The sequence below is a fragment of the Hippocampus bargibanti genome, linkage group LG03, assembly GCF_051943395.1.
Source record: "Hippocampus bargibanti isolate YZ-2025 linkage group LG03, ASM5194339v1, whole genome shotgun sequence".
Lineage (NCBI taxonomy): Eukaryota > Metazoa > Chordata > Actinopteri > Syngnathiformes > Syngnathidae > Hippocampus > Hippocampus bargibanti.
Window position 1 is genome coordinate 17,106,114 of NC_142736.1, and position 27,323 is coordinate 17,133,436.

General features: G+C 39.2%; 2 protein-coding genes and 1 long non-coding RNA gene across 5 annotated transcripts; 2 read left to right on the forward strand and 1 right to left on the reverse strand.

Annotated features, from left to right (window-relative positions):
• Positions 1-94: 94 nt before the first annotated feature.
• rs1a (retinoschisin 1a) lies at positions 95-8,979 on the reverse strand. Of its 2 annotated transcripts, XM_088992299.1 has the most exons (6): positions 8,805-8,979; positions 8,475-8,500; positions 7,147-7,267; positions 4,381-4,522; positions 4,082-4,277; positions 95-3,036 (listed from the first exon to the last, which is right to left on the reverse strand). In XM_088992299.1, the coding sequence occupies exons 1-6, from the start codon at positions 8,875-8,877 to the stop codon at positions 2,884-2,886; spliced, it is 711 nt and encodes a 236-aa protein (XP_088848425.1). In that variant the 5' UTR covers positions 8,878-8,979; the 3' UTR covers positions 95-2,883. The 2 variants fall into 2 exon arrangements, with proteins under 2 accessions (XP_088848425.1, XP_088848426.1); XM_088992300.1 differs by lacking the exon at positions 8,475-8,500 and having other exon boundaries at positions 96-3,036; positions 8,805-8,909.
• On the forward strand, positions 8,886-11,497 carry LOC148900520 (uncharacterized). The gene is made up of 3 exons (XR_016114464.1): positions 8,886-8,987; positions 10,011-10,163; positions 11,351-11,497. It is a non-coding gene; the product is annotated as an uncharacterized LOC148900520 (long non-coding RNA).
• Positions 11,498-12,797: 1,300 nt separating this feature from the next.
• Positions 12,798-27,315, forward strand: ppef1 (protein phosphatase, EF-hand calcium binding domain 1). Of its 2 annotated transcripts, none has more exons than XM_088992306.1 (19): positions 12,798-12,976; positions 14,022-14,173; positions 15,064-15,093; positions 15,437-15,564; positions 15,662-15,722; positions 18,345-18,508; positions 18,896-19,010; positions 20,581-20,627; positions 22,600-22,766; positions 23,476-23,512; positions 23,591-23,740; positions 24,321-24,457; positions 24,534-24,777; positions 25,695-25,880; positions 25,948-26,090; positions 26,370-26,476; positions 26,551-26,714; positions 26,928-27,012; positions 27,139-27,315. In XM_088992306.1, exons 2-19 carry the CDS (start codon positions 14,122-14,124, stop codon positions 27,183-27,185), a joined length of 2,064 nt encoding a protein of 687 aa, XP_088848432.1. In that variant the 5' UTR covers positions 12,798-12,976; positions 14,022-14,121; the 3' UTR covers positions 27,186-27,315. The 2 variants fall into 2 exon arrangements, with proteins under 2 accessions (XP_088848432.1, XP_088848431.1); XM_088992305.1 differs by having other exon boundaries at positions 12,804-12,976; positions 27,093-27,315.
• Positions 27,316-27,323: the final 8 nt, after the last annotated feature.

Below are 27,323 nucleotides of genomic sequence, written 5' to 3' on the forward strand. Positions count from 1 at the left end.
TTTTGGTGATTGAGGAGTCCATAGTAAAACGAAAATACAATGTTGCTTGAAATATGACTTACATTTCAAGGGGTAACAAATAAGTAACTAGAATTGCTATGGTGGCAGTGACCTGACTTCAACTCATCTAGCAGAAAGCGGCGGCTTAGCAAATAGTGAACACGTCATTGAATATAAATTTCAGCTGTTTGACGCTCCCAATTGAAGTTTAATGTCAAATGAAACATAGAACAAAGAGATGACACAATGACTATTTAAAAGAACCAAGCAGTGTTTCCTTAAGACATAATGACAAACACCATTTGTGTACTTCATGTTTAGCACCAATAGTCAAATTTAGAAACATCTATATTAAATATAACATAACAATACTCTAATGGGCACACTGTATATTTTTCCTCCTTTATGAAAAATGACAACATTACAGCGCCTTATTAATCTTCTAAAATGTGTACAAGAAGACCTTCGTTTTTGTCTGCATGCTGTTATACTGCAGTTTATAATGCACAAGCAGGAAAATTCTTGGTCTATTTTTCTGAAGTTTTGGGTGAAGTGAGTTGAGGAGCTTCATTCAGGGAAGAAAACGTACTATGTTGCATTTATTTTAAATATGTAAGAAAATACAGTACACTCAACCTTTTCAGGGATTAGAAATATTTATGGTCTGGGTAGCGGAGCTTCATGCCAATACAGAGTTCACTGTAAAAATACTGAATAACGACTAAATGACATATTGAGGGATTCTTTGAAGATATCTTTAATATCAATCCCATAATCCACGATGGAGCAATTGCACAGGACGAATTATTCTGAAAAATGTATTGGTTTAACCAATAAATTTTTTGCATTCAAATTCAACAACCAGGAAGACATTTGGGAGGGTGCTACAATAACCATCAATGTTTCGCTTCTGATTTCTTTTTTTTTTATTTAACCATCACATTTATAACATAACAGAATTCAACAGAAGAGGGAAAAATAATCACCAAATATTTCCTCATCTCAGCAATTAATTGAATCAATTCAAAATAGATAGCACCAAATGACAAGTTATTTCGACTACCTGATTTTTTTCACAGATGTGAAACAAATGTCGAAACAACCACAAGCTATTATGTATCACCCAATGTATTTATTTATTTGTTTTATAATTGACATTTTCTTGTGAGTCGGGTTTTTTCATTATTTTGAGTATCAGAAATTTAATCAATGTTGAAAATTCGACATTAGAAAAAAAAAATATCCAGTGTAAATTAAATTAAAAACAAATCCAAAAAGAAAGACAGCATAGGTTTAGATAGGAAATGAGATTGTGAAACATAGATTCAGCATTAGGAACATTTATCGAAACAAAATTAAGGAATTGTCATGGGAAATAGGGCAACAACACCGTGGGGTGTTTCTTTCCATTACAGATGATTATAGTCAAGTTATCACCTGTCTTTTCCTTGGAGGCTTGTAAGGAGATGCTTAGTGAGGGCTGTAAAATTCCCTGCTGACCATCTAGTGTCAAAGGAAGGCAGTGAGCGTTTCGGTGAGTTGTCACACACACGAGAGGTGTGTTCTGATTGTTTGTTTTCACATCTGTGCATATTTCCACCATAGCAACGTGCCTCGAATAATTACTCCTTTGATCCGATGCTAGTTCAGTGTGAATGTAACAATTTACGATCAAGGAAAATGAATGCAGCCCGTCTTAGACTGCCCGAAACAAATACAATGCAGAGTTCATTTGCATGCAAAAATGTCAAGATAAACCTTTGGAAAAAATATTTGTGTATGCTCATTACAGAATTGAAGGACATTTTAGAATGAGATGATATAATTTAAGAAGTGCAACAAATAACGTACAAATCCAAAATATATAGATAAATTGTCTCTTAAAACAATGTTTTGGGTCAGATTCTTTCTTCTTTGTAATCATCAAAACATTTTATTTAATCACAGAGGCATTTGGAATAATGGTTATTCTGCTCTGAAGTGTTTGTTCTCTCAAGTCGCACCCGTGGTCCTAAAACCTTTTTAGCAATTAAGAGGAAGAAAAAAAAGAAGGCCCACGATTCAGCAGAGATCACAACACTTTTGCGATTCACTTTGTTTTATGGGGGCACAAAACCCTAATTTTGATTCCCAAAGTGCAATGCTCAACCACTTATTTGGAGCCTTGGTAGTAACTGCAACGGGGTTGTGTCGTACAAAAAAATACGACAAATTAAATATTTAATTAGGGGTGCCAGACAGATTCTAGTCACCGGCCACTTCAAAGTTACATCTTTCCTCTGAAGGCCAATATTAAACATCATTTTTTAATTGACTTGTTGCATTATTACTAGTACACGACAACTTGGTTGATTACTTATTTTGGAATTAGTAAACCACAATAGCATTTTCAATTATTCAGGTGTCAGGTATTTGAACACCTACAATACACTGTCTGTAAGTAAGGAATCTGCTTAACATTAATTTTCAATTATTGTTCAATTGACTGTAAAGAGAGTAACAAAAGTATTGCAAAATCTCAATTGTATTTTTTACATATGACAATTTGACATTTCAAACAGATTTTGGCAAGGATCGTGCAAGTTGACACAGATGATTTGCTTTAGCAGGCCACAGAACGTGAGGCTTGCCAGATCTGAGTGTGACACCAGAAGATTACTTTTGAGAGTTAAACTGGATGAATTAAATCTGTTAGAGGTTTATTCCCTGTTCCTACCAGTGTATTGTTTCACAATACCAGTGCTCAAAATGATTCCCCAATCCTGGAATGTTCTCCAACTGTAATGGAAAGATTCAGAAATAATCAAGGTTCACACATACATTTAGAGTGTTTGGATGGATGAGGTTGGAGGTGAAGGCCTCGAGCAGAGCAGAAGTCGAAGGTCAGGCACATTTGCTCATGCAGAGCAGCAGCTCCAGACGCAGAGCGATACGTGTGTGCCAGCCCAAGGGCAGGATGCGGATATAGCGCGCCACAATGGGCGGCCGCAGGAGGTTCTGTACTGACGAGGAGCGGTCAGAATTCCCGTAAAACACCTGGGGAATTATTGAGAGAAGCGTAAAAGAAAGTTGCGTCTGACAGCTATCACTTGTAATCGTGTCATTTAATACAAAACGTTTTATTTAAGGAATTCTTCTAAACGGTTGGCTGTTTTCAATCCATTATGTAATTCGCTTTTTCTTAAGAAGGTCACTGGCATGCTGGAGTCTATCTACGCACACCCGTAGGGACAAGTTAGAGTGTTCCGTTGAACTGCTGCGCATGTTTTTGGAATTCGGGAGAAAACCAGAGTAGCCGGAAAAAAACCCACTGAGGCATGGGGAGAACATGCAAACTCCACACAGGAAAGCCGACCGTAACCGGAATCGAACACAGCATCTACTAACCAGTTGACCACTGAGCCGCCCTTTTAAATATAATCATTCATTGATTTTCCAATCCGCTTTTCATCACGAAGGTCGTGGGGGCTGCCAGAGCCTATCCCAGAAATCTTTGGGTATTAGGTGGAGAACACCCTGAACAGGTGGCCAGCCAATTACAGGGCACACAGAAACAAATCACCATTCACACTCACAGTCACACCTAAGGAAAAATTGCAGTGTTCAATTTGCTCGCCATACATGTTTTGGAATGTGGGAGGAAACCGGGGTACCCGGAAAAAATCCACACAGGCCTGGGGAGAGCATGCAAACTCCACACAGGAAGTGCGAAGCGTGACATGAACTCACGACCTCTGCACTGTGAAGCCGCCGTGCTATCCACTCGACTACCGAGCTGCCCTCTTTTACAGTATAAAACACTATAAATATAGTGTCCCTACACAGCACAACAATTTGGACATTTTTCTTTTGAGATATACTCACTTTTGTTGCCAGTGGTAAAGACATTAATAGCTGAATTTTGAGAAAATTAAAACAAGTGTGAATATACACTGGATGCAACAAAAGAAATACAATGAGTTTCTCATTGTGTTTAGTTAGTAGATATGTCCACCAAAACTGACCATTCCTATGTATCTCCATGGTTTGTTTTTTTTTGACACCTAACAAAGAGGCTGATGATGATGTTTTTCCAACTGACCCTGTTATTCCCAGTCTGGTCCTTGTAAAAGATCCAGTTGAGTTTTTCATCTGTACGGTACTGCACACTGTATTTGGTCACCCACTCGTCAGCATCACAACGGCCTTGAGTGAGGATTCCCGAGACCACCATAACGTCCCTCAGGTCGATCTGAAGCCACTGGGTGCTGTCTTGGAACTTGGAGAGCCATGCACAGCTGCAGCACAAAGAGGCTGGTCAGTGATTCATGAAAACACAACTGGAGCTTTTTTCATTTTTACTCCTTTCTTCATTCCATCACAGGTTTGCAGGTTGCCTACCCAAATCCTTGACTGTTGAGTCGAGCCTTGTTTGGGAGCCAAGAGGAGAACCACCCGCTATACTGGTCCTGATTAGAGCAGGTGATCTGGTCCGGACTTACTGATCCGGCCTCAAAGCCAAAAGGTTTATGGTATGGACACTCTACAAGAAGAAGGAAATACGGTACTTGGGAAACGCTAGCATAATTAACGCATGAGATTTTGGCCTCTGAGGACTTGTTTGGAGATGGAATGGAAGCTTTATGATGATAATGATGATCAGTGGAAACCTTCAGACCAACAAAAAGAGTGAAACTTTTTTTTAAATTGGGAAGTTACCATCAATTTTACCATAACATGCTTAACTAACACCAGGATGAAAATATCCCATCCTTATTATTTTTTTCTGAACCATTTGAATACAATAAGGTGTGTTATTTATGTATTTATTTTATTTATTTTATTTATTTATTTATTTATTTATTTATGTTTGTTTAGGGGTGGCCCGGTAGTCGAGTGGTTAGCACACCGGCTTCACAGTGCAGAGGTCGCCGGTTCGCGTCCCGGTCCGGCCTCCCTGTGTGGAGTTTGCATGTTCTCCCCGGACCCGTGTGTTTTCTCCGGGTCCTCCGGTTTCCTCCCACACTCCAAAAACATGCATGGCAGGCAGATTGACCACTCCAAATTGTCCCTAGGTGTGAGTGGGAGAGTGACTGTTGTATGTCTTTGTGTGCCCTGCGATTGGCTGGCAACCAATTCAGGGTGTCACCCGCCTCGTGCCCGAAGACAGCTGAGATAGGCTCCAGCAACCTCCGCGACCCTAATGAGGAATAAGCGGTACGGAAAATGAGATGAGATGTTTGTTTATTTATATGTCCATTTGTTTATTTTTGTATACTGCCCAGTTTGGAAAACAACCCAAAATATGTCATTTTTATATAGGTTTGTTTTCCATCGATGAGGACAGTCTTATGACAGCAATTAAAGGGAGTCTCCACGTCGTTATTTAATAATAAGTAAAATGCAATTCTGCTCCATGGTCACCAGAGGGTAGCTCGTATTAAATTCTAAATTGTGTCATTCTGTCATGCTCCACTGGAAATCAACAAACCCAGAAATGCAAATTTAAATTGCTATCTTGTTCAATAAATGTATGACTTTTTTAAGTGTATTTCAATAGAATCTCAACTCAACATTTTTAGTGTATAAAACAGGGGGAAAAAAATCCATGTAGTCCAAATTTTGTGATTCAACCCGGGCGTATAAGAAAAATCCGGTTTGTTGTTTTCAGTAAGCCAGTGTAGCCAGAGTCGCCAAGAAGGAGTCAAAAGGTGCAGTGATACAAACTTTATTATATTGATATATTTTTTAAAAATCCCCATCCTCATGACGTTCTCCCTTGCAAAATGGTTCATATATGGATGTGGGCTGACACAAATGTCCGATAATGTGCCTGAGGGTTAACAGCCAACACTGGAGATCCTAAAAGCAACCATTTTTAATTCTCCACTGCGAGCGATCAGTCAGGGCCATTAGTGGAGGCGTTGGACAGATGGCCATGTTGAAACCCTATGAAGCCGCGAGTCTGTCTGCGCCCTTATGTCCATGACTAAAATAACGACTACAATCCTCAGTTTACGGGGAAAAAAAAGATGAGGCAAGAAAGAGACTTTCACCAAGATGGTTGTAGTCTCTTGAAAAAGAAGTGTGTTGCAACATGCTGCAATTGTGATCAGGCACTGGAAAACATCCAGTCTAATCCCAGCATTACATGGCACAGAGCAGAAGCTCTGTGCAAGGAAATCTGCTGGAAGTAAATGTTTAGAACAGTAAAGCCTCAGACTTGGATGCAATGTAGCAACATAATGAAAAGGTTTGCCTTCATACTTTTTTCATCATCACACAAGACCTATTACGTGCATTTTTGGCTATCTCACTAAAAGGTTTGAGAGCTTGACATTTCAAAATATTTTATGGTAAAAAAAATGTTTGAGGTCTTTAAATTTTATCTGAAATCCATTTATAATTTCATTTTAATACTACATTTCTTAACCAATTGTGTTACAAATTCACTTCCTTAAAAATTTTGGGTAAAAATATTTTAACCATCATAAATCTCACAGACAGACAGACAAACACAGAGAGAGAGACAGAGAGGCAGACAGACAGACAGACAGAGAGAGAGAGAGAGAGAGAGAGAGAGAGAGAGATGTCACAATCTGTCTGTCTGTGTCTCTCACTGTCTCTCTCTGTCTCGCTCTGTGTTGCTCTCTCTATCTCTCTATTTCTCTCTCTCTCTTTCTCTCTCTTTCTCTCTCTCTCTCTCTCTCTCTCTCTCTCTCTCTCTCTCTCTCTCTCTCTCTCTCTGTCTCTCTCCTCTGAAAGCAACTTCTATTGCTTCAACGGGCAATGAAATCATGACTGTCAATTAGATCATACTTCCGACTGAAACCGTAATTACAGAAATATCACAAAAACATATTGCCTTTTTCTTCTTGCTTGGACTGCATATTTAACGACTTTGGGGTGTCGATGTTCCTTGCTGATGGGTCCACCTTTCCTCTCTATAGGAACACATTCACCCTGCAGTGTGATGCATTCATGCATGCATGCGGGTATAAATAGACATCTTCAAACATTTTCCTACCCTTGCACACAGTCTCCCCTCAGTGAGTGATACTAGATTGTATTATTCTATTTGAAAGTAAATGCCAATCTTTTTTTCAGAAGGGCTTTTTTATGCCTACTGGAAAAAAATGTTTAAGTGGTAATGACATTGGCTCTCACCTGGCATGCAGTCCACTCCCCTCACTGAAGAGGAGCCAAAGAAGGAGAACTCAGTTGGTGACACACCTTCTTCACAATTGCATCTGCATGACCTGCTGGTCCATGCTTCGGACATGGTCGCCTTAAAAAACAAAAGCCAGTATTAATATACAACTCTACAGACATATACAACTCTACGTATATTTTAAGACAAAACCGCCAGATATCAACACAGTAAGAGAACTCATTTTAGAACAGACTATTGTATTTGTTTGCCGCCCCCCACCCCCCCACCCCCATAGTGTACAGCATTTCTGACACTAGTAAGAGACCTTGGGCAGACGAGTATGACAACTGCATGTTACGAGTGTATCAAAGGATGCGAACTCGTAGAATTTTACAAAGTCACTAGTACAAAATATCACTTGTACATCGCAAACACCAATATGCCCACGAGTAGTTTTGCCTCAATGGTAACATCTAATTTGTCCTACTTGTGTGTGGAAATGTCATACAGGAGCAGGACAATGTCACGGGAAAGACACAGCAGCTCTGCTCATGCACAGATATAGTTCAAAAGTGCAGCCCAATCACTGGTGTCATCATCAGACACAGAAATGTAACCTTACCTCCAGATGATGCTGCAGATCATCAATACAGTAAAGTCTCATTATATCGATATTCAAGGGAGTCCGAAAAAATATCGATATAACCGGGACTATTGATATATCCGACCCTGTTTGCATGTAATTTTCTCCGTGCGTGCATAGAAATAGTATCGATATAACCGGGACTATCGATATATCCGATATCGATATAACGAGACTTTACTGTAATTTGAATTAAGGACCTGAAATTGAATTCAGGACCACAAAACTGAAGCTAGTAAAATTGTCACATCTTGTACATATGCTTTCCACATAGAAACATGTACTGTAGTTGTCCTACTAACATGCCAAATGTGTCCGAGCACAGTGTAGAAATGTCTTATCGTGATGGAGGGAAATCACATTACGAGTACGACAATCATTGGACTCCCATTCTGAATTTTATTATGAGTGAGGAGGAAAAGCGTACATGGACCTGAAGCTTGATAGGAAAGTTGTTGAATAAATTCTCAAGTAGATTTCAAAAAGATTACCAAAATATTCGAAACAACGTTCTGCTTCAGAGGATGCCACTAAAGACTACAAACTCTGCAATAAACATTGATCTTAGTCTATCGTGGTGGACTCATCATAGTCCAGTATAATTGATTTATCATTTCCATTGTCTGTGAATCACAACTTTTATGTAATAAACAACAGTTTTATGTACAATGCTGTAGTGTTGGTGCAGTTACCGCATACCTCTTGAGCATAGCTGCTGGGGATGACTGTTCAACCAGATGGAGAGCGACAAAAAACAAATGTACAAGCAGCCACAAATGACAATGAAAGACTGTTAGCCCATATTTATCCCCATTTCAAACAAACACAATATGTACAACAATCTGTCAGCATGTGTAGCCACTGAAAATAAGCATAAATACTGTCTGCTGTCAAAATATGAAAGGGAAGCTGTTAATTTTAAATGTTTAATTCTGAGAATAAATTCACAACCAGATGGCATAGATGTGACTACACAGTACGGAATCAGATCTGGCATCACAAGTCAAGAAAGCGAATTATATATCCTACCGTGAGTTCCCATCAAAAGCAGAGTGGGCAGGAAAAGATGCGCGTTTAGAGCCATTTTGCAGCCTCCACACATGCAGGACACAACTGAGCAAGCAAGGAACAAGACAACTGGCACTCATACAAAATGTGGATTACAATAATCCACAGGACTCTGGCGACCCAACCTAATGCCATCTTTATCTGGTAAAGCCCTTCCTATAATTCCACAGATGGTGTGTGTGGTGGGATACTATACCGCTGGTATGTTTGTTATCATTGTGGCAGTTTATGATGGGATTTGCTGCTGAGCAGGAATCTGGTACAAAAAAAAAAAGTCATTTCGAAGAGATTTATGTTGAGTTCATTCAAGGCTGTACACATGTTCTCAAATAAATCGAGGTAAAATGTAACTTGGACTATATAGTGTACTATACTACATACAATATTATATTTATGTAGTTTTAAGGTACATTTATAACATAACAGTACTTTTAAAATGAATGAATGGACGTTTCTGTTGTGGGGAGTAAAACTGACAACAATGTGCATCTAAACTGCATGCATCAAATTCAAAAGTAGACATTGTCACTTTTTTTTAATGGAGTCAAGTTGGGTTTTTTTGTTTTTTGTTTTTATTTCTGGTTTTTGGGGTGAATCAACCCTTTTAGGGTCTTTTTTTAGGTAATATACTGTCTGCTTTTAACAACACTAATGAAAAGCTCTAGAATCCAAGATGCTTTACAAAAGGTACATTTTGATAAATACTATTTGACATCCATATTTCAAACCGTTTTTTAATTGTCATACAGATTTTTTTATGGTGCACAATTAACAAAAAAAAAATACTTTTAAACGGAGATGACACGAAAATCTCTTTTAGACCAAATATTTACATGAATGAACACTTGAAATTTAAATTTAGTATGTCGAATGTAGATGTAGAAGAATTTACAGCAAACAATTTTGGTATCAAAATTAGATGGTATAAAAATTGTGCTTAAAACCACAAAATCAAACTTTTTTTAATTAAAAAAACGGGAAAAAAGTGTTTGGGTCTGTGTTTCCAACATACCAAGGTTGTCAAAGATGGCTGTTTGAGAGTAATTAGGCCTTATTAGGACAAGCTGTTTTTAATTGGATCTCATTTAAAAACACCGCTTTGCACCCTTGCGAATTTTTCATCCAATGCATTTGCTGACTTTTAACTACGTCCTTGCTGTGCTTCAGGAAGGGAAAACTTGCTTGGTGAAGCGCATAGAGACGATCCAGACGATTAACAGACAATCCAGAGCAACAATAACAATGAAGGCTCCTACCCAAGCAAAGATGACAAAGAAGAAGAGGCGTTGCGCTCGTTCTGCTCTCGGAGCTCATCAAGAGGTCAGAATTCCAACAAGAGCAGTAATTTTGTTGCATGTTTGAAATGAAGTCCTTGTGTTTTTGATTGAAATCTATTCCTGCCACGCCAGGAAAAAAAGCTCAAGAACTCATTTCAGTATCAGTCTGAGAAGTTAAACCTTCACATTTAAAGCACAACCGATGTCACTTTTTTGTTTTCTAACTGACATCAGAAAAACGTTTTATAGCATCTAAAATACCCGAAACTTTTAGTCAAATGCAAAACACCAATAAAAATGACTTAAAGTGCCTAAAAAGTACTTCAATTTTAAATCTGAAGTGGCCAGTTTCACAAGGTCCCACGCCCATGTTCATGGTGTCACGGCCTTGCTCGAGAATCAAAACAACTTAATTCGGAGAATATGTTTCTTGTTACTCATCCAGTTATGAATATGATTCAAATAGTTCTGAAGAAGAAAGCATACATTTTTGTAATCGATTGAATGATTTATTCCGTGTCATTTTGAGGCATCAGGGGTGGGAAATGGCGCACCCAAAAAAGGCAGGACATGGCCACAAAGTTGTGTAAGGAATTAATCAGCCCGTTTCCACAGGCTGATTAATTCCTTACACAGACCTTTGTTGACCTCTTCTGCCTCTTTTTGGTCCTACACGATGTTTTCAGACCAAAGTACAGCAAAATGCATTGACGTGATGGAAGGACTGCTACAATGTGTCCTTTTTTCGGTCAGGAGCGTTCCTTCAGTGACGTAACATACGGACTCGTCACCAACTCAAAAACAATACTTCCGTAATATTCAGCGCGAGTCCTCAAACGTAAAATAGAGCTATATGCGGTGGGATCTTTGTAAAATACGCTCAGTAGAAGTCATTTGAAGACATTTTACAAATTATGGACACAACTTGTCCAGAGACGTCGTTTGTCCTTTAAACGTGATAAGTTTGATTTCTGCATTTGGCAGAACAAAATGATTAAATTCCTGAAGATTTCAGTTGAAATGTGGACCCTCTCTTAATTTGTTTTTCACTTTTGGCCTTATTTCAAAGTCTAATATGGAATCTTTCATAGATTTATATATTTATTTAGTTGACTGCCTTTTTAGTTTTATCACTTTTGAATGTGAGACTTGTCACATTGGAAAATCTTCTTCATATTGATATGACGGCAAGGCACATTTTGTAGTTTTCCTTTCCATCTCCTTGCGCAGGTCACAGCAGCCAGGAAGGGGGCTTTGGGCTTCCTGCTCGGTCGTCACAGTTTGCCCAGACCACTTGTACTTGAATTGGTGAGCTTGGAGGCTTCCAGGCTCTCGAGAAGAAAGCGATTCCAAGTGATCACCCTGCCCGAAATTAACGCCGCTGTCACTATTGTGCGACACAAGATTTGTACCAAGGTTGCTGCATGATATTTGAAATGCCAATTGTCTATTATTAAAGTATTTTATTTCAATATGAATGTATGTAATTAAATCTTGCTCTTGCACTTTTTAAAACCCTTTTCAGCTTGTGCTTGCCCATTTTGGTGTGTTTTCAGTAGTGCAGACTGTTCTTAAAAACTTGTGAGTAGTGAGTCAAGTGTTAAGCTTTGAAATCGCAATTTGTTTGCAAAATGTTGCCAATTACTTGTTCTGTAGTGGTGTCATGCTCTTAAAACTTCCATCTCAAAGGATCTGTTTCAAAACAGTTTTTCTCTGAAATGGCAACAAAAGTAGCTTAGAAAATGCCTTAATGATGCAATCAATATTTTTTTGGCAACATTTTCAACGTAATTTTCCTAAATGTCGTGCTGCTTCTGTGTGTGCTTAAAAATTATTATGCGCTTTTTCGCTGCTCATTTCCTGTTTGGGCTTCCGTTGGCAATTTCAATTGAATGCGACTGTAGTCGACGGTTGTAGTTCAATTGCTGCAACTGACTATGTTGGCCATTGCTGTTGAAACGGGTAAATGCCCACATCTGGAAAAAAATGGCAAAAAGAAAAAAAGCCGATTTGCACACTTGAATGGACCGAAGGATTTGGCTTTATGGAGAAAACAGATTCCGCCATGATTCCAATTTGCAAAGAAACAATATCGATGAAACAGTCTAATATCAGTGGCACTTTGACAAGCCCCACGCTACGTTCGCACCAATATAGTCAAGCTTGCAAGTGTGCAGGCTAGCAAGAGTTAACTTTGCGTATTGACCCAGGAAGCTGACTTTCATTCCGATAGTTTGGCTCGTTTTTTTTTTTAACCAATCACAAGTAACGGAAAACCATTCTCAATGATGAGTATTGTCACGTTATCTTAAATACATTCTGACATTTTTGTTAAAATCTGTTTTGTGTGTGTGTGTGCGCGGCGTGTGTGTGTCTGCGCGCGTGTGCGTGCGTGTAGCTTTCACTAAAAACATTTCTAAATATTTTGCTTTTATGGCTCTCTTAGTCCAAAAGGTTCCTGAGCTACGTGGACTTCATCTCAGAACTTCAGAAAGAGCAGTGATTATTCTTTGCTGAGAATCGAGAATTAAAAAGTGACATGTGTGTTGCTGCATCCTTAGTGTTCCAATGATGAAATTAAGACGATTGTAATACCATGGCTGGAGACTTGCTGATCAACATCCATCCTATAGGATTGCATGACGATTCCACCGCCTCTTTCTTGCCTTCATCTCCTCCTCTTCCTCCTCCCTCTCCTCCTGAGCTGCACAGTCTTTGCCTCAGATATGGTCATGAAATAGACAATTCAGACTGCAATGGAAAAGTATCTGAACATCATCTAGTGGCGTCTAAAGTTGGATGTGTGTCACATGGAACGCTCTTATGGTTCGTGGCTCGCTTATAAACACCGTACAGGTAGGAGCGTCACTTGCTTTCATTTTGTTGGCATCCATCAAAGACAAAAAGCCTTGCTAGAGTCAAGGAAGCAGGATTGTTGTGTGCTTTCATTAGCCAATTGCTTTTGGAATTGATTACATTTCCATTTCCCAATTTGTTCAATTTCAAATGCAGTTCCTAGTATGCTATTTAAGCATAATGTATTCTAGACAAAAGTGATGCCCTTCTAGCTTTCTCGTGTAGAGAAAAGTGAAATTCTAACTAAATGGTACAAGGTCTCTGTCTGAAACCTTGTACTATTGGTGTCATATTGATTTAATCAAAACATTTGAGCGAGGGAGAAGTGGGGAATAAATTCAAATTTAAACTTGAATGATGCAAAAACTTGCAATTATGGAAGTCGCAATTCATATTGCAACCTGGATAGATTTGAAATCATGTCTTTTTTCATTTCTCACATCTTTTATTTCACCATCAAGCTGATGATTTCTTCCATATTATTGCTATGCTGTGAAAGACATCCATCTCCATTTTTATCTTTTTTTATCTTATTTTAATGTGTTGTCTAAAATGTGGACATCCAATTATAAAAAAATAAAATACCTTAAATTGTATTTAAAAAAATATGAAAATGGAAACTATTTTAGGTTGGAGCTTGCGATATTATTATTGTTGCTATGCTGTGAAAAACTTTATTCTTAAAATTATTATTATATTTGTAAGATTTTGTTTTTTGCCATTTGAGTTGGCATTTACCCGACAATTTACCATAAAATATCTACTGAAATTTCAAACATTTGCAATCTAAGTTCAAAAATGTTAACCAAAATTCAGCTGGCAAAAGAATTTACAAATTGCGTGCTACTTAAGTCAATTGTTGGGGGTCGAATCACCTTTGATGGTCAAAAAGAAGTGACGTTTTGAATTTGAATACAAATTTTAAATGTTAATTTCTATTTTCTATCATTGATTTGTTGTTTGTACCTTAACCTCAAATCAAGGGCATAGAATCACCACAGGATTTCGGATTGTGTTTTCACGCTCTCTCTTTCTGTGTCAACAGTGTGCTGAGTAAGCCTGCCTCAGCATAGACGGCGAAGCAGACTCCACCTGTTCGATGTGAGCCACCTTTTTCCATTGATGCTACTCGTGGGCTGTTCGTCATGGGATGCGGCGCCTCGATTGCCATAGAGACGCAAGTGACGAGAGTGACAGGTACATCAACTTATGTCTAAACTTTTGCAAAATGTGGTTGACATGGGTGTCTTTGAAGGATGAAAAATGGAATTAATTCAAGATGTTTCACCACCTTTGTTGGATGATGCACCCGAAACAATTGAGGTGTTTCATTGTGTTAATCAGTGGAAGATATTTTCAATTCAATTAGAAGTTGAAAGGAACAAATTGAGGATGCATCGTGAGCATTTCAGTGACATTTCAGAATGAACCCAAAATTAACTTTAACTTTAAGCGGTAACCTTAATTAGAGCTCCTCTAAACTTTTAAATTCATGTGTGGCTGTTTTGTGTTTCTTTGCTTTTTGCAGAAATTGCTTTTCTCAAACAAGGAGATATGATCCATTAATCGAGCGACACATTTTGAATGGGGTCCACATTTGCCTATCCGTGACTCGACCAGTTTCTCTTCGCCTCCGTTGTAACCCACTGATGACCCTCAAATCAATCTTCATGAATCATTTGGTGTCCTCTTAACCTCAAGATATCAAAAAGGACCCCCATGATGAAGCTTATTGTTTCAATACCAATCTACTAGAAATAGGAAATTCATTGGTCCATTCGTGATCAAACACCTGTTGTGAATGTTCCCATTCAGCTCTTTGTTAGCGAAGAACAAATGGCGGCATTTGTCAACAGACTACTGCTGTACGTTTTTGACAGATGCTTCTGATCTCTAGCGTCTCCTCTTCTGTTGTTTGTCCTGAGGGTTGTGCAATTTGCGGCACTCTTCCAGTCCAGCTGTTGCTCTGCACTCCCTGGTGCCTTGTTAACACTCCGCCCTTAAGTTGTCGCTGCATTTACGTTGCTTTGCAAGTAATTCTATTCAATTACACGTTCCAATGTTGACTTCTATTTTTCTCTCCACAGATGAAGCAAAGACACCCAATCCGGCACTAAGTAAGAACAAGTTATTTTCTAAAAGCAGTCTGATAGGGTCATGACCTTATGGAAATCTAGTTGGATAAACACATTGTACTACGTATAGATAACTATGGAAACCAGTTTCAGTATTTGTTCCCAATATCGGTGATATCCACGTTAAGTTCCGTGCACTAGTGTGTGTGTACACCTAGTACTCACTCATAAGACAATTCCCACAGTAATCAAACTGCAAAAGCATACTAATGGTGACGTGATCGACAGGGCGAATGTATTTTTGACATTTCTACATACTATTATGACCACTGTGGTATACTAGTAGCACGGCTCAATGTTGCTGCATGTTGTGTGGCCCATATAGCGATGAAGGCAGCTGTGCTGATCCAGCGCTGGTACCGCCGCTACATGGCCCGCATGGAGATGAGGCGAAGGTACACATGGAACATCTTCCAATCCATCGAATACGCTGGTGAACAGGATCAGCTCCAGGCGAGTCTCCGAGACAGGAAATACTGTGAAATGTCTGTACAATACCTCGTAACCTACACCTTGTTGCTAGCTTTTTGTTTGATGGTGTTTTCTTCAGCTGTCCGGTTTCTTCAGCTTCATGCTCGACAATTTCACTCAGCTGAATGGAAATGGGCCAGGTAAGACGACGTTAGCAATTGAATCCGACAATTGAAGTTTACTTTTTTTTGCCATTTTATTTTTATGTGATGTTCGATACAGTAAACAACTTAGCTCAACAAGCATCAGTTTGAGAGATACTTTAAAAAAAATATGAAAAAAAGATGCTTTAAGTTCTTTATTTCCACTCCTACTTGAACTTTACAATGAAACGAAAGCTTAACCAGAGAAAATTACACATTGTCAATTTAAAAAGACAAAACAATTTTGTTGGAGAAATTCCCCCTCTAGCCTTTTCATATTGAGAAACGTCATAGAGGGTCAAACAAATCAAAGACCCTAGACGCAAAATATGTTTGTCCACAAGTAGTGGAGCAACACATGTTGACAGATACTATTCCAATATTTGCAGCTATAACGATAATATATACAGTAAAGTCTCGTTATATCGATATCCTCGGGAGTCCAAAAAATATCGATATAACCGGGACTATCGATATATCCGACCCTGCGCGCATGTAATTTTCTCCTTGCGGTCATAGAAATAGTATCGTAATAAGCGGTACTGTTGATTTAACCGATATCGATATAATGAGACTTTACTGTATTTTGATCATCTTCAAAAAAAAAGATTAGAAATAAGTTCCTGAGACTTGTTTTTTTCCCAGCAACACTAGAAGAAACAGCAGAGTCAATTGAACTAAGTACAGTAATTCCAGATTTTTATAAATAATTGTAATCTAAATGAGTATTTTTTTTGTAGACTGGAAGAAATTAATGGCATCTCCATTTTGTTGCCCTAACATTATTTCAGATAGAGGTGTTTTGAAATATGAGCACAGTCATGAAATTAATTAAAGCTGTATCTCAAGGCACCACCACACAATGTTTAAACCTTTGTGTCAGTTTCATCATGCACTTCAGCTGAAGCAGGTGTATTTGGAGTATTATTTCATAAAAGTGTTCAAATTCTGTGCCATAAAACAATTTTAATGCTCTTTTTTCACTTTATCCTTTTTTACCACTGTTTTTTAAAAGAGGGGGGGACATAACAGTACATTAAAAACAAGTATTTAATAAGTGTGTGAGCAATTGAAATGGTAAAATCACTTCATGTTTATATGTGGTTGTATTGAGCCTTCAGTCAATCAGATGACGCACCACTTTGGTTTGCCATGCTCTTTTATTTGGATGTGAAAGCCCCTTTGCGTTGCCTAGCAACTAATGTGAACGTGGCGTGTGGGACTGAGGCAGCTGTGGCTTAAGGGTGCACTGACCCACTCATTCATCTAAAAAGCCTTATGCACCATTGTAAAGCTAATCCTCATCATCTAGATAGTCTTCTTTTGAGTCAAATGAAGTGATGGAAAAAGGCCCTTGTTGCAATTTGACACACGATTTTTGTGCGGGGGCACAACAGAGGACATTTATTTCGCCCTTGGAGGCAAATACACAAATCACTGAGGAGGGTAAATAAAGGCTGTTTAGTGATACATAACTGTAATTCTTATAAAAAAGTGGGCCCGAAAATAGGACATCATTTTGTAGTCCAATAATAACCAATTCATACGGACACTATTTTAATGATAAAATATGAGAAAACCAACATTAGTTTCAAGGAGATTTATTGGAAAAGACCTGGATTTTTGATTGGGTGCCATTAGATTTTTCTTTGTTACGATTTTGATGAAGGTGAAGGTGAAGTTTGTCTCTTTTATTTCCCATGAGAAACACTAACAAATGAAAATAATCCGTTCCCAGGTCCCCATAAAACATAATTTTCTGCTAAATAAGACTTAATACTATGCAAAATATGCCTTATTTTATGCATTATAAATGTGCTATCGTATAGTAATTAAAGAAAGTCGTTTTATTGACCTTTGTGATGTAGTTTCCTCTTGATGATACTGTATCAGAGTGAAGTTGCTGTGCTTTCTCGGCGATAATACCCTCACTCACACCCTCCCCTGCTAACTGCTTTTCATTAATCCAAATCAACAGAAGTTTTTCAACCTCTTCTATTGCCTGAGACCGTTGCTTAAACAACGCAAACACACCCTTAGCAAGACGTAGCAAAGGTCGACTTATCGTACTGGTACGCTAAGTCACACAAACGCACACCTCGTTCGTGTTTTTCGATGATCTCCTTCTTCTGCGCGATCGTAATTTTCTTTTGTGTCCTCTTCGGCTTAACACTAGCCTGTAGTGGGGTCTTTTTCGGTCCCACAATAGCAGGAGTACTCCACCCAATAACAAACCACGTCTGCACTCAAAGAAAGGTGGTGACGAAAACTAGTCCGCCAGCCACTGTGACGGTGTGTGGTTTGGTTCGTCCGCCCAAAACTAGTTCGTCTGTCAATGTTTGTAATGCGAAAAGTTCGTGAGCTCAAGTGTTTGTAAGCTGAGGTATCACTGAAACTGCCGAATAAAATCTTAACTGGGAAGCATGACACCGCATTCCATATTAAAGAATACAATTTACAATACAAAAAAACATTTCCAGTTCATGTAGTTAAAGGTACATTTTGAGATGTATGTATGTCTTTCTTTTCAAAACCTGAAGAATGTTGCTATGATTGTAACCCTGCAGTATACCTATTTTTGCCCTGTGATGTCATGACTTCCCTCGCTATGGTCAATAGATCTGATTTCTCAGCTTCTGGAGCCTGTGATTGACCCCTGGTTGGATAGAGAGGCCTGCTACGATTCCATCCACGTTCCAGAGTCGTACGTTGGACCACGGCTGACGTTTCCCCTCTCCGTGTCAGACACAAACACTCTTCTCAGTGCCTTTAAGGAACAGCAGGTACATTGTGACTCTTTTAATTGTCACGTGTATGGAAAGAGCTCTGGCCAGCGCTTTATCGGCACCCCCCAAAATAAAAAAACAAAACCCGAACAGATTTGGGAATGGCGGCGAAAGCGTTAATTGACTAATAAAAAGTCTGAAAATGGCACAAAGAATGGCAAACATCATCACTAGTAAGACGCAGGTGTTCCACTTGTGCGCTGTATCGTCTTACTTCTAACGACAAACAGGATACTAGTACATATACCTTTTTCTGTATTGAATTTCATTGAGACACTTTGTAAAGGACCATAAATAGCATTAGTAGTAGAAACACATGACTAATCAGAAAGGCTAACAGTGTACTGCAGCCTTAGAATGTGACAAGGATCTTCTGCTGCACAGACTCTCCATGCCAGATATGTGCTGCAGCTACTGTATGAGACCAAGAAGCTCCTCAAACAGATGCCCAACATCGTCCACCTTTCCACATCCTATACCAAGGAGATCACTGTATGTGGTAGGTGGATGTTGTCTGCAAACTAACAACAGCAACCTGTGCCTGCTGGTTAAAAGGTGGTTGATGAGCTTAAAAAAACAGCCGGCCACATCTTCGTCGAAGCTTTCCAAGAAAGGACAAAAGACAAGAAACACTAATTTAAAACAGATTCTTATCTTACAGACAGTGTATTGTCGGTGTTCAAATACCTGACATGTTTCGGCGTCTACTTCCGCCTTTGTCCCCGAAAACATGTCAGGTATTTGAACACCGACAATACACTGTCTGTAAGATAAGAATCTGTTTTAAATTAGATATCAAGTAGACGGGATGAACTTAATACAACAACTGACAAGAAACACTGTCTGGGCACTGGTCAGTTATATTTAATTAAATGTGACATTAGGTATCTTAGCTTGAGAAACTGTTTTATTTTTATGTACAATTGCATGATATTTTAAGTGAAGATGTGAAATGAAATTATTTTTTCTGTGATATTTTATCATCAAGTTCAGAATCAGAAAGCCTTCAAAAGTCCCACAATGGGGAAATTTGGAGTTAATGTTCTAACTGTGCAGCATGTTACAACAGGTTACATACAATACCATTAAATACTTTTTAGGCAATTTGTTTTTGATGAACACTTTGGGCTACTATGTGTTCCATTTTAATATCGCTCATGATGGTGGGACCTGGAGAGCAAACCATTTTTTTTATCTTAAAGTGTAATTGATGTAAAAGAAAATTGAGAACCACTTTACAATTATGGAAATTGGCTCTTGTGGTATGCAAAAGAATCACTGCCCGAGTCCACTTTGGCTGATTTTGGTCACAGTTTGCGAGGTGGCGATGGTTGTGGATCCCAAATAAGATAAAAATAATAAGATAAAAATAAGGAAGGAGCAGCAGCTTGTATTTGACAAATTGTATTAGAATAAAGTCAGCAGGAACAAAATCTAAAACATCAAAGTCATCCGAACAGAAAAGTACAAAGTATCAAAGAAAACTATGCGTAAAAATCGGCCAAGATGAAACAAACCTGACAAGGTCAAGCAAACACATTCAATGACCCGACATGGAATGGTTGTGCCGGGAGTCCTTTTAACTGCCACTGATTGGAACGACCAACACCTGTGCAGCAGCCGGCCGAGCCGACAGCGCTATCCGTTGGTCGCCAACCAAAATGTGACAGTCTGCCATTGATTGGAACGACCAACACCTATGCAGGTGCAGGCGGGGCCGACCCCGCCACCCGTTGGTCGCCAACCAGATCGTGACAATTTTAACTTTTAAATTCAACACATTTGCATAATCCATAGGAATATATTTAACATTTATTCACAGGAGCCATGTGTTTATGTATTTTTGCCAATATATGCAGTGACACTTAACGCTCGATATGATGACATAATGATCGATACCACTCTTTTCCTCTTCCGCTGTGTGACATTAGCAGAAAATGGTGTCACTTGGAGGCATCTGAAAAATGTGTCATGATCTCCAAGTTGGCATCAGACAATGTTGATGTCGCATTGAACTTTTTACAATCCCTTGAACTGTCCTCTTGATGCATTTATTTTATTTTGTGCAGGTGATCTTCATGGGCGACTTGATGACTTGCTTCTTATTTTTTATAAGGTAAGGAATGTCTTGACAATATGATTTTAGTTTTACAACAAGCATGTTTTACAGATTGTGGTTAAAATAAGAATGTATCTAGTGGGTGCTGCATTTTCTTGTTCTTGCTTCGTCTTGAACCACTTTGATCAAGAAAATGTGCAAAGAGGAAAACCTTTCTAAACATATACAGTGATACCTTGTCTTACGAACTTAATTGGTTCCCAGACAGAGTGTGTAAGGCAAAGTGTGTATCCCCCAAAAAAATTCCCATGGCAAACCATTAAAATGAGAATAATCCGTTCCCAGGTTTCCATAAAATATAATTTTCAACTACATAAGCATTAAAACTACAGACAAATTACCTTATTCTATGTATAATAAATGTGGTATTGTATTGTAATGAAAGAAATACACTGCACTGTCTAATAAAGTCACTTTATTTACATTTGTGATGGTCATTGTTGGCCTGATGGAATGGTGTTAGAGGTTGGAGGTCAGAGGGAATTGCTGTTTGGAAAGAGAGTCACATTCCATAAGGACTGTAATTAAAGAAATAAACTGTACGGTAAAATGAAGTCATTTTATTTACCTTTGTGATGGTCATTGATGACTTGATGGAATGGTGTTGGAGGTCGGAGGTCAGAGGGAATTGCTGTTTGGAAAGAGGCACATGACAAGAGGACTGTAATTAAAGAAATAATCTGTACTGTAAATAAAGTTTTAGTTACCTTTTTGATGGTCGTTGATGGCTTATGGAGGGAGAGTCACCTTCCATAAGAACTGTTTGTAACTCAACCTCTGGTGTGGCTTCTCTTTGCTTCTTTGGAGACTCATTGTTTTTGCTGATTAAAAACCTCTTAATTGACACCTGTTGCTTTCTGACTTGTAAGGTCTTACGAAACTGAGGCATCACATTATCGTTCATCATGTTGATGACTCTCATAGCCACAGTCCGGATAGCTGCTTTTCATTAATCCAAATTAACAGAGGTTTTTCAGCTTCTTCAATTGACCGAGACCGTTGCTTTGACATCACGGAAACACCTTTTGCAACAGATGCACCTTTGATGGCTTCTCTGTTGCAGAGAATGGTAGCAATGGTCGACTTAGCATAGCCGTATTGGGCCACTAAATCACACAAACGCACACCTCGTTTGTGTTTTTCAATTATCTCCTTCTTCTCCTTGATGTTGATTTTGTTTTGTGTCTTCTTCGGCTGAACACAAGCCTGTGGTGCGGTCTTTTTCTGTCCCATAATAGCAAAATCATCTGCAAATAGCTCCTCGGAGGCGATCGACGTGGGAATTCAGAGAGAGGGGGTGTGGAATGGTACGCCGGCTGGTGGGTGTGTATCGCGAAAAGTAGTACATATTCCAAGGTTTAATTTTCATAAATTTGAAGTTCGTAAACCGAAAAGTTCGAAAGGTAAGTTGTTCGTAAGCCGAGGTCTCACTGTAAATACATTCAATACGAAGGTATATATTTATACTTAAGAGTTGAAGACTTAAAATAGCATGACGCGGAAGGTTTGACAAAATAAGAGTGAACATGACAACAGCACGTACAAGAATGAATGTCGTCAAATTAAAATGGTGTTTGGCGGGCACTAGGACCAGGCATCTCACCCAGCAGGTGAACAGCGTGGGCGTGTTTTGGATGAGATTATCTGACTGCATTTTTCTATGTTCAAGTTAGATCCACTTGTTTGTAGTTGGAATAAAGACGTACTCCAGTCAATCGTGTGTTCTCCTTCCTCAATTGCTACAGTGTCACACTTATACAAAAAATTATTTCGATCCAAATACTGATCAGTTTTGATCTGTGCTTTTCGGGTGATTGCAATATTGATACTTAAACGACTGGTAACCTTAAAACGTCCGATGTTGGTGGCCTAGTCAAGCGAGGATCAGCTTATTTTGACTATCTATGCGCAACCCACTGGCAGGGAACCTGCTGCATTCTTGTCGCTGATTTTACTTTCTATTGATCAGAACGGCCTCCCCTCTGCTGAGACGCCATACGTTTTTAACGGAGACTTTGTGGACCGGGGGAAAAAGTCAATTGAAGTGGTGATCCTCCTCTTTGCTTACCTTCTACTTTACCCCGACTACATGCATCTAAACCGAGGAAACCATGAAGACCATATCATGAATCTCAGGTAAACAAGAAACAGGTGAAAAAACAGCATGTTTAACACTTGTAGCTTGTTCGTGGTCTGACATCTTTTAAAAATGTTTTTGGTTCTTTTTTTTGGACTGATCATTAAACAAAAATCTGTCTTCTTCCACTTCTTAAATGTGAAATATAATTTCTTTGTGTTTATATGTACACCAACATCTAACAAAAATCCTCATTCTTTGGAAGTTTCATTGAAGTAACACAGCAACAATTCTTCATAAAAAGTACCGTATTTTTCACACAATACGGCTGACCTAAAAACATGCGATTTTCTTAAGAGGCAACAGTGTGCCTTTTCATCATCAATATTCTGATTTCATTGAAATTGTATATTAAATGCTCTGTAAAGCACATTGTTACAGCTGCAGCGCTTGTAAAAGCTCGATATAAATATGGCTGTATTGTATTGTATTTCCTTAAGCATAGCTCCATCTAGTGGATGCATAATGCAGCCAAAGCTTCTATTCGGTGCGCTTCATAATGCGTTGTACCCTTTATATGAAAGCAGTTTTAAATTTGTCCATTCATTGAAGGTGCTCCTTATACACCAAAATGTTTTATCGTGCGGTAAATACAGTGAGTGAGTTGGACAGAAATGGCCATCGAGCCAAAGGTTTAAATAATATCAAAAACATGATTGCAGACTGTACCTTTTGAATTAATCTATTCTTGGGGGCGGTCCATTCCAGGTATGGGTTCACAAAAGAGGTCATGCAAAAGTACAAGGTACGACTTAGCAGTGGCATCATGATTCCTTGATGCAGACAATTCCGGATGTATCATGTGTTACTTTTCCTGTTACAGACTAATGGTTGTGAGATCCTGCAGCTTTTTCAGGATGTCTTCAGTTTTCTGCCCATTGCCACAGTGATCGACGGGAAGGTCCTAATTGTTCATGGAGGCATTTCAGACCAGACTGACCTTGACTTCCTCAGTGTCATTAATCGACACAAGGTCAGCAACTGAGGCAAATTCATGTACCTTATATACAGTAAATCAGTCACCAGTAGACATAAAATGTCATTCACCGCTTATTTCGCTCCTGGACTAATATAGACCTTTGACAGCCTAATTTGTAAAGCACAGAACTGGCCCGATTATGTTCAAATTGAGTAAAGGAAAGTTTTTTTTTTCTGATATTATTCAACATATGAGTTATTCCAGAATTTCAAGATCTAATCCAAATCCAAATGATGAATGAATACAGAAACATGCACTTGTGATGACACAGAATATATTGTAATTGGAGTTCAACCATAAACACATATTAAACAGAAGTAACCCAGCTCTGTGATTGACTGACAACCAGTCCGAACCCTACTCTCACCCAAATGCCAAGTCAGTATTTTATACACATGAAGAACATTGTGAGTCCTCTGGAAATGTGCTACATACTGGATAAACAAGACTAACTGACTAACTGAGGTAGTTAGCCTCACATTATTTATTTATGATGATACTAGAGCAAATTCCTTGTGTTTTACACCCTTGGCCAATAAAGGTGATTCTGGATCTGATCCTGATTATTTACCAGGTTAAATCTGCGCTGAGGCTTCCCAGACGCAGTTTGGAGCAGCTGGACATCCGTCAGTTGAACAAACAGATGAAAAGAATGAGATCCACAGACACGTCTCACAGTCACTCTAAAATCCTAAGAACCCCAAACATCAGGTCAAAGCTCAACCAGATGAGGAGTCTTATCAGACACCATCAGTCCTCCTTATCGTTCATTCTGTTTCCCTTGCAGAAGGAGGTGCTCCAGACTGAGCCAACAAGACAGCTTTGCTTCCCTGTCTTCCTCTTCTTCTTCATCCTCTTCGTCATCTTCCTCACTTTGCTCACAGCATACACCACTGTGCTTTTCACCTCATCCGTGCCCGCCGTCTCCCAATATGCCACACAACATTAACATCCTCCAAGTGCCTTTTCTGGATTCTTCAACCTCCATTCCACCTCCTTTGCCTCCACAAAATGAGCAGGAATGGAAACAGGTAACGGGTAGCAGTCCTTTGCTAATGGATTTACAATTTGGAGAGTCAATTATTCGTTTTGTCTTTAACCTAAACTTCTCTCTTTACATAAATAGATATACTTCTGAATTTGCTGTCTGTTGCTTTGGTACCAAGTTTTGGCATTGTAGTACCAAGGAGCTAGGTTGAAGTGATGGGAGAAGCTTCATTGTGACAGGACACTGTTCTGGCTAAATAGAAAAGTGGTCATTTGCTACTGTCTTATGGCCTCAATGGACAATTGCCTCTTGGGCCGGAGGGCATCTGTAGTCAAGTGAGTTGAAGAGTTTGTTTTCCACAAAAGTAGTGCAACATCTTGTGACATCAATAGGATAGCTATTATAAACCTTGTTGAGGTCATGTGGCATCTCGGTGCCAAGGAAATCTAGTCAAATTAGTTGAAAGGTTCATTTGGTTGAAAGCAATGCTGTTCTGTGTTTTTGTTGCACACATAGACAAACAACAATTGCCGCTCAGAATCATACCAAGGATACCATACCATTTAGAGCGGTCAATCAACGTACGATGCATATTTTTAGGAATATGGGAGGCAGCTGGAATACCAGAAACGGGGAGAACATGAAAACTCAACACAGGAAGTGAGCCAGAATATAACCCATGAGCTCTGCATTGAGACAAACGTGTTAATCTGTTGACCACTGTCGCACCTTTATCACTATTCAGTTGGACAAAAATAGTGCTTTGTCATCATCATGAAGCAAATTGGTTGTGAGGTGTGTTGAGGAGTTTTATTTGGACAAATATTTTGCTTTCCCGACATCTTGCACCACGGCGATTACAAACTCGTTATGGGGTAGTCCACATTATTAAAAAAAAAAAATTCACGAGTCAAGGCGGAACCCTCTACCCTGAATTTCTAACTCTTCTCTTCCCTGTAGATTGTGGATATACTGTGGAGTGACCCCAAAACCCAAGAAGGCTGCAGCCCAAACACATTCAGAGGTGGCGGATGCTATTTCGGCCCTGACGTCACACGGAGACTGCTGCTCCAACATGGCCTGCAGCTAATCATCAGATCGCACGAGTGTAAACAGGAAGGTTATGAGCTGTGTCACAGTGGCCAGGTAGCTCAGTTACACTTATCTGCTTCCTCATTACAATATTTGAGATACATTTCTTGTTATTCTCCAGGTGATCACCATTTTCTCTGCTTCCAACTATTATGAGGAGGGAAGCAACCGAGGGGCCTATGTCAAACTGGGAAGAGATCTGGTTCCACGCTTCTACCAGTACCAAGTCAGCCGCTCAACACGCAAGCTCACATTAACTCAAAGGTGTGTATTAAATTAGGGAAGCGACCACGATTATCTTGAAGCGTTGACCACTCAAGTGACCTGACGGTGCATGTTCTAAGAATCGATAGACATTCTTCAAATTCAATGATTAATTTATTGATTCATGAATTTGTTCATTCATTTTCCGATCTGGTTTATGGTATTTACAATGGCAGTCAAACTGCTTTTTAAATTTGCTACTGACTTTAGTTTGCGGTTATGAATGAAATACTGTTTGAAGAAACAATCATTCATTCTGATGTTGATGTTTGTGTTCAGAGTGCGGGCCGCTGAGGGTTCAGCTCTCAAGGCCCTAAAAGAAAAAGTGTTTGCCCATCGTTCCGACCTCATTGCAGCCTTCCAAAACTATGACCAGACTAATACCGGTTAGCATCAAGCGCCGTCTTTCCCTGTGCTTCTACGTATTCAATGTTTTTAATCCACCACAACTAATCTCTAGGTAGGGTGACGGTCAGCGAATGGGCTCAAGTGTTGGGTTCTGTACTGAGGCTGGACCTGCCATGGAGGACCCTCTGTCCTCATTTAGCTCACCTGGCACCAGACGGGGGCGTGGACTATCAGTCTTGCTTTGAGGATATGGGAGCAAAGATTCAGCTGCCTCAGGTGAGCAGACCATATCCACTAACAAGCCACAACATATCTGCTTTCTGCACCGCCACAATTCATCCATCCATGAATCCACTGTTTCCATAACTGTTCAAGAGAATGTTTGTGTTTTTTTATGTATGACTGAAATAAATGATTCTGATTTTCTTTCCGTATTTTTTTTACCCACCACCTCTCTACTGAAATTCCTACTTTTCTCCTCTTGTTTAGGTCACACCTAACCTGGCAGAAACTTTGTTTCGATACAGGACAGACATTGAGATCATATTCAACATCATAGACAAAGACCATTCAGGTAAGAACCAATTAAGTTTATTGCAATGACTGAATTCTGTATTTTTTCTTGACATGCAAGTTCGGTCTCATTATATTCAGGTCTTATTTCAATCGAGGAGTTTCGTCACATGTGGTGTCTCTTCAGTGCTCACTTGGGGGTGGACATCACCACTGGAGCCATTGATGACCTAGCTCGAAGCATCGACTTCAACAAGGATGGCAGCATAGACTTTACTGAGTTCCTGGAGGCCTTTAGAGTTGTGCACAAGCTGGACAACAAAGATCAGCCACTCAAGACAAGTGTACAGTAGGCGCCAGAAGTTTTATTCG

What these genes read in the sequence shown, in the direction of transcription:
- rs1a (XM_088992299.1), bottom strand. Translation starts at nt 8,877, where the DNA reads ATGTGTGGAGGCTGCAAAATGGCTCTAAACGCGCATCTTTTCCTGCCC. An exon ending in GCTTTTGATGGGAACTCACG is followed by an intron (nt 8,501 to 8,804) that starts GTAGGATATATA and finishes CTGGTTGAACAG; the next exon opens with TCATCCCCAGCAGCTATGCT. An exon ending in ACCAGACTGGGAATAACAGG is followed by an intron (nt 3,037 to 4,081) that starts GTCAGTTGGAAA and finishes ATAATTCCCCAG; the next exon opens with GTGTTTTACGGGAATTCTGA.
- ppef1 (XM_088992305.1), top strand. Translation starts at nt 14,122, where the DNA reads ATGGGATGCGGCGCCTCGATTGCCATAGAGACGCAAGTGACGAGAGTG. An exon ending in GCAAGTGACGAGAGTGACAG is followed by an intron (nt 14,174 to 15,063) that starts GTACATCAACTT and finishes TTCTCTCCACAG; the next exon opens with ATGAAGCAAAGACACCCAAT. An exon ending in TGCTTCTTATTTTTTATAAG is followed by an intron (nt 20,628 to 22,599) that starts GTAAGGAATGTC and finishes TCTATTGATCAG; the next exon opens with AACGGCCTCCCCTCTGCTGA.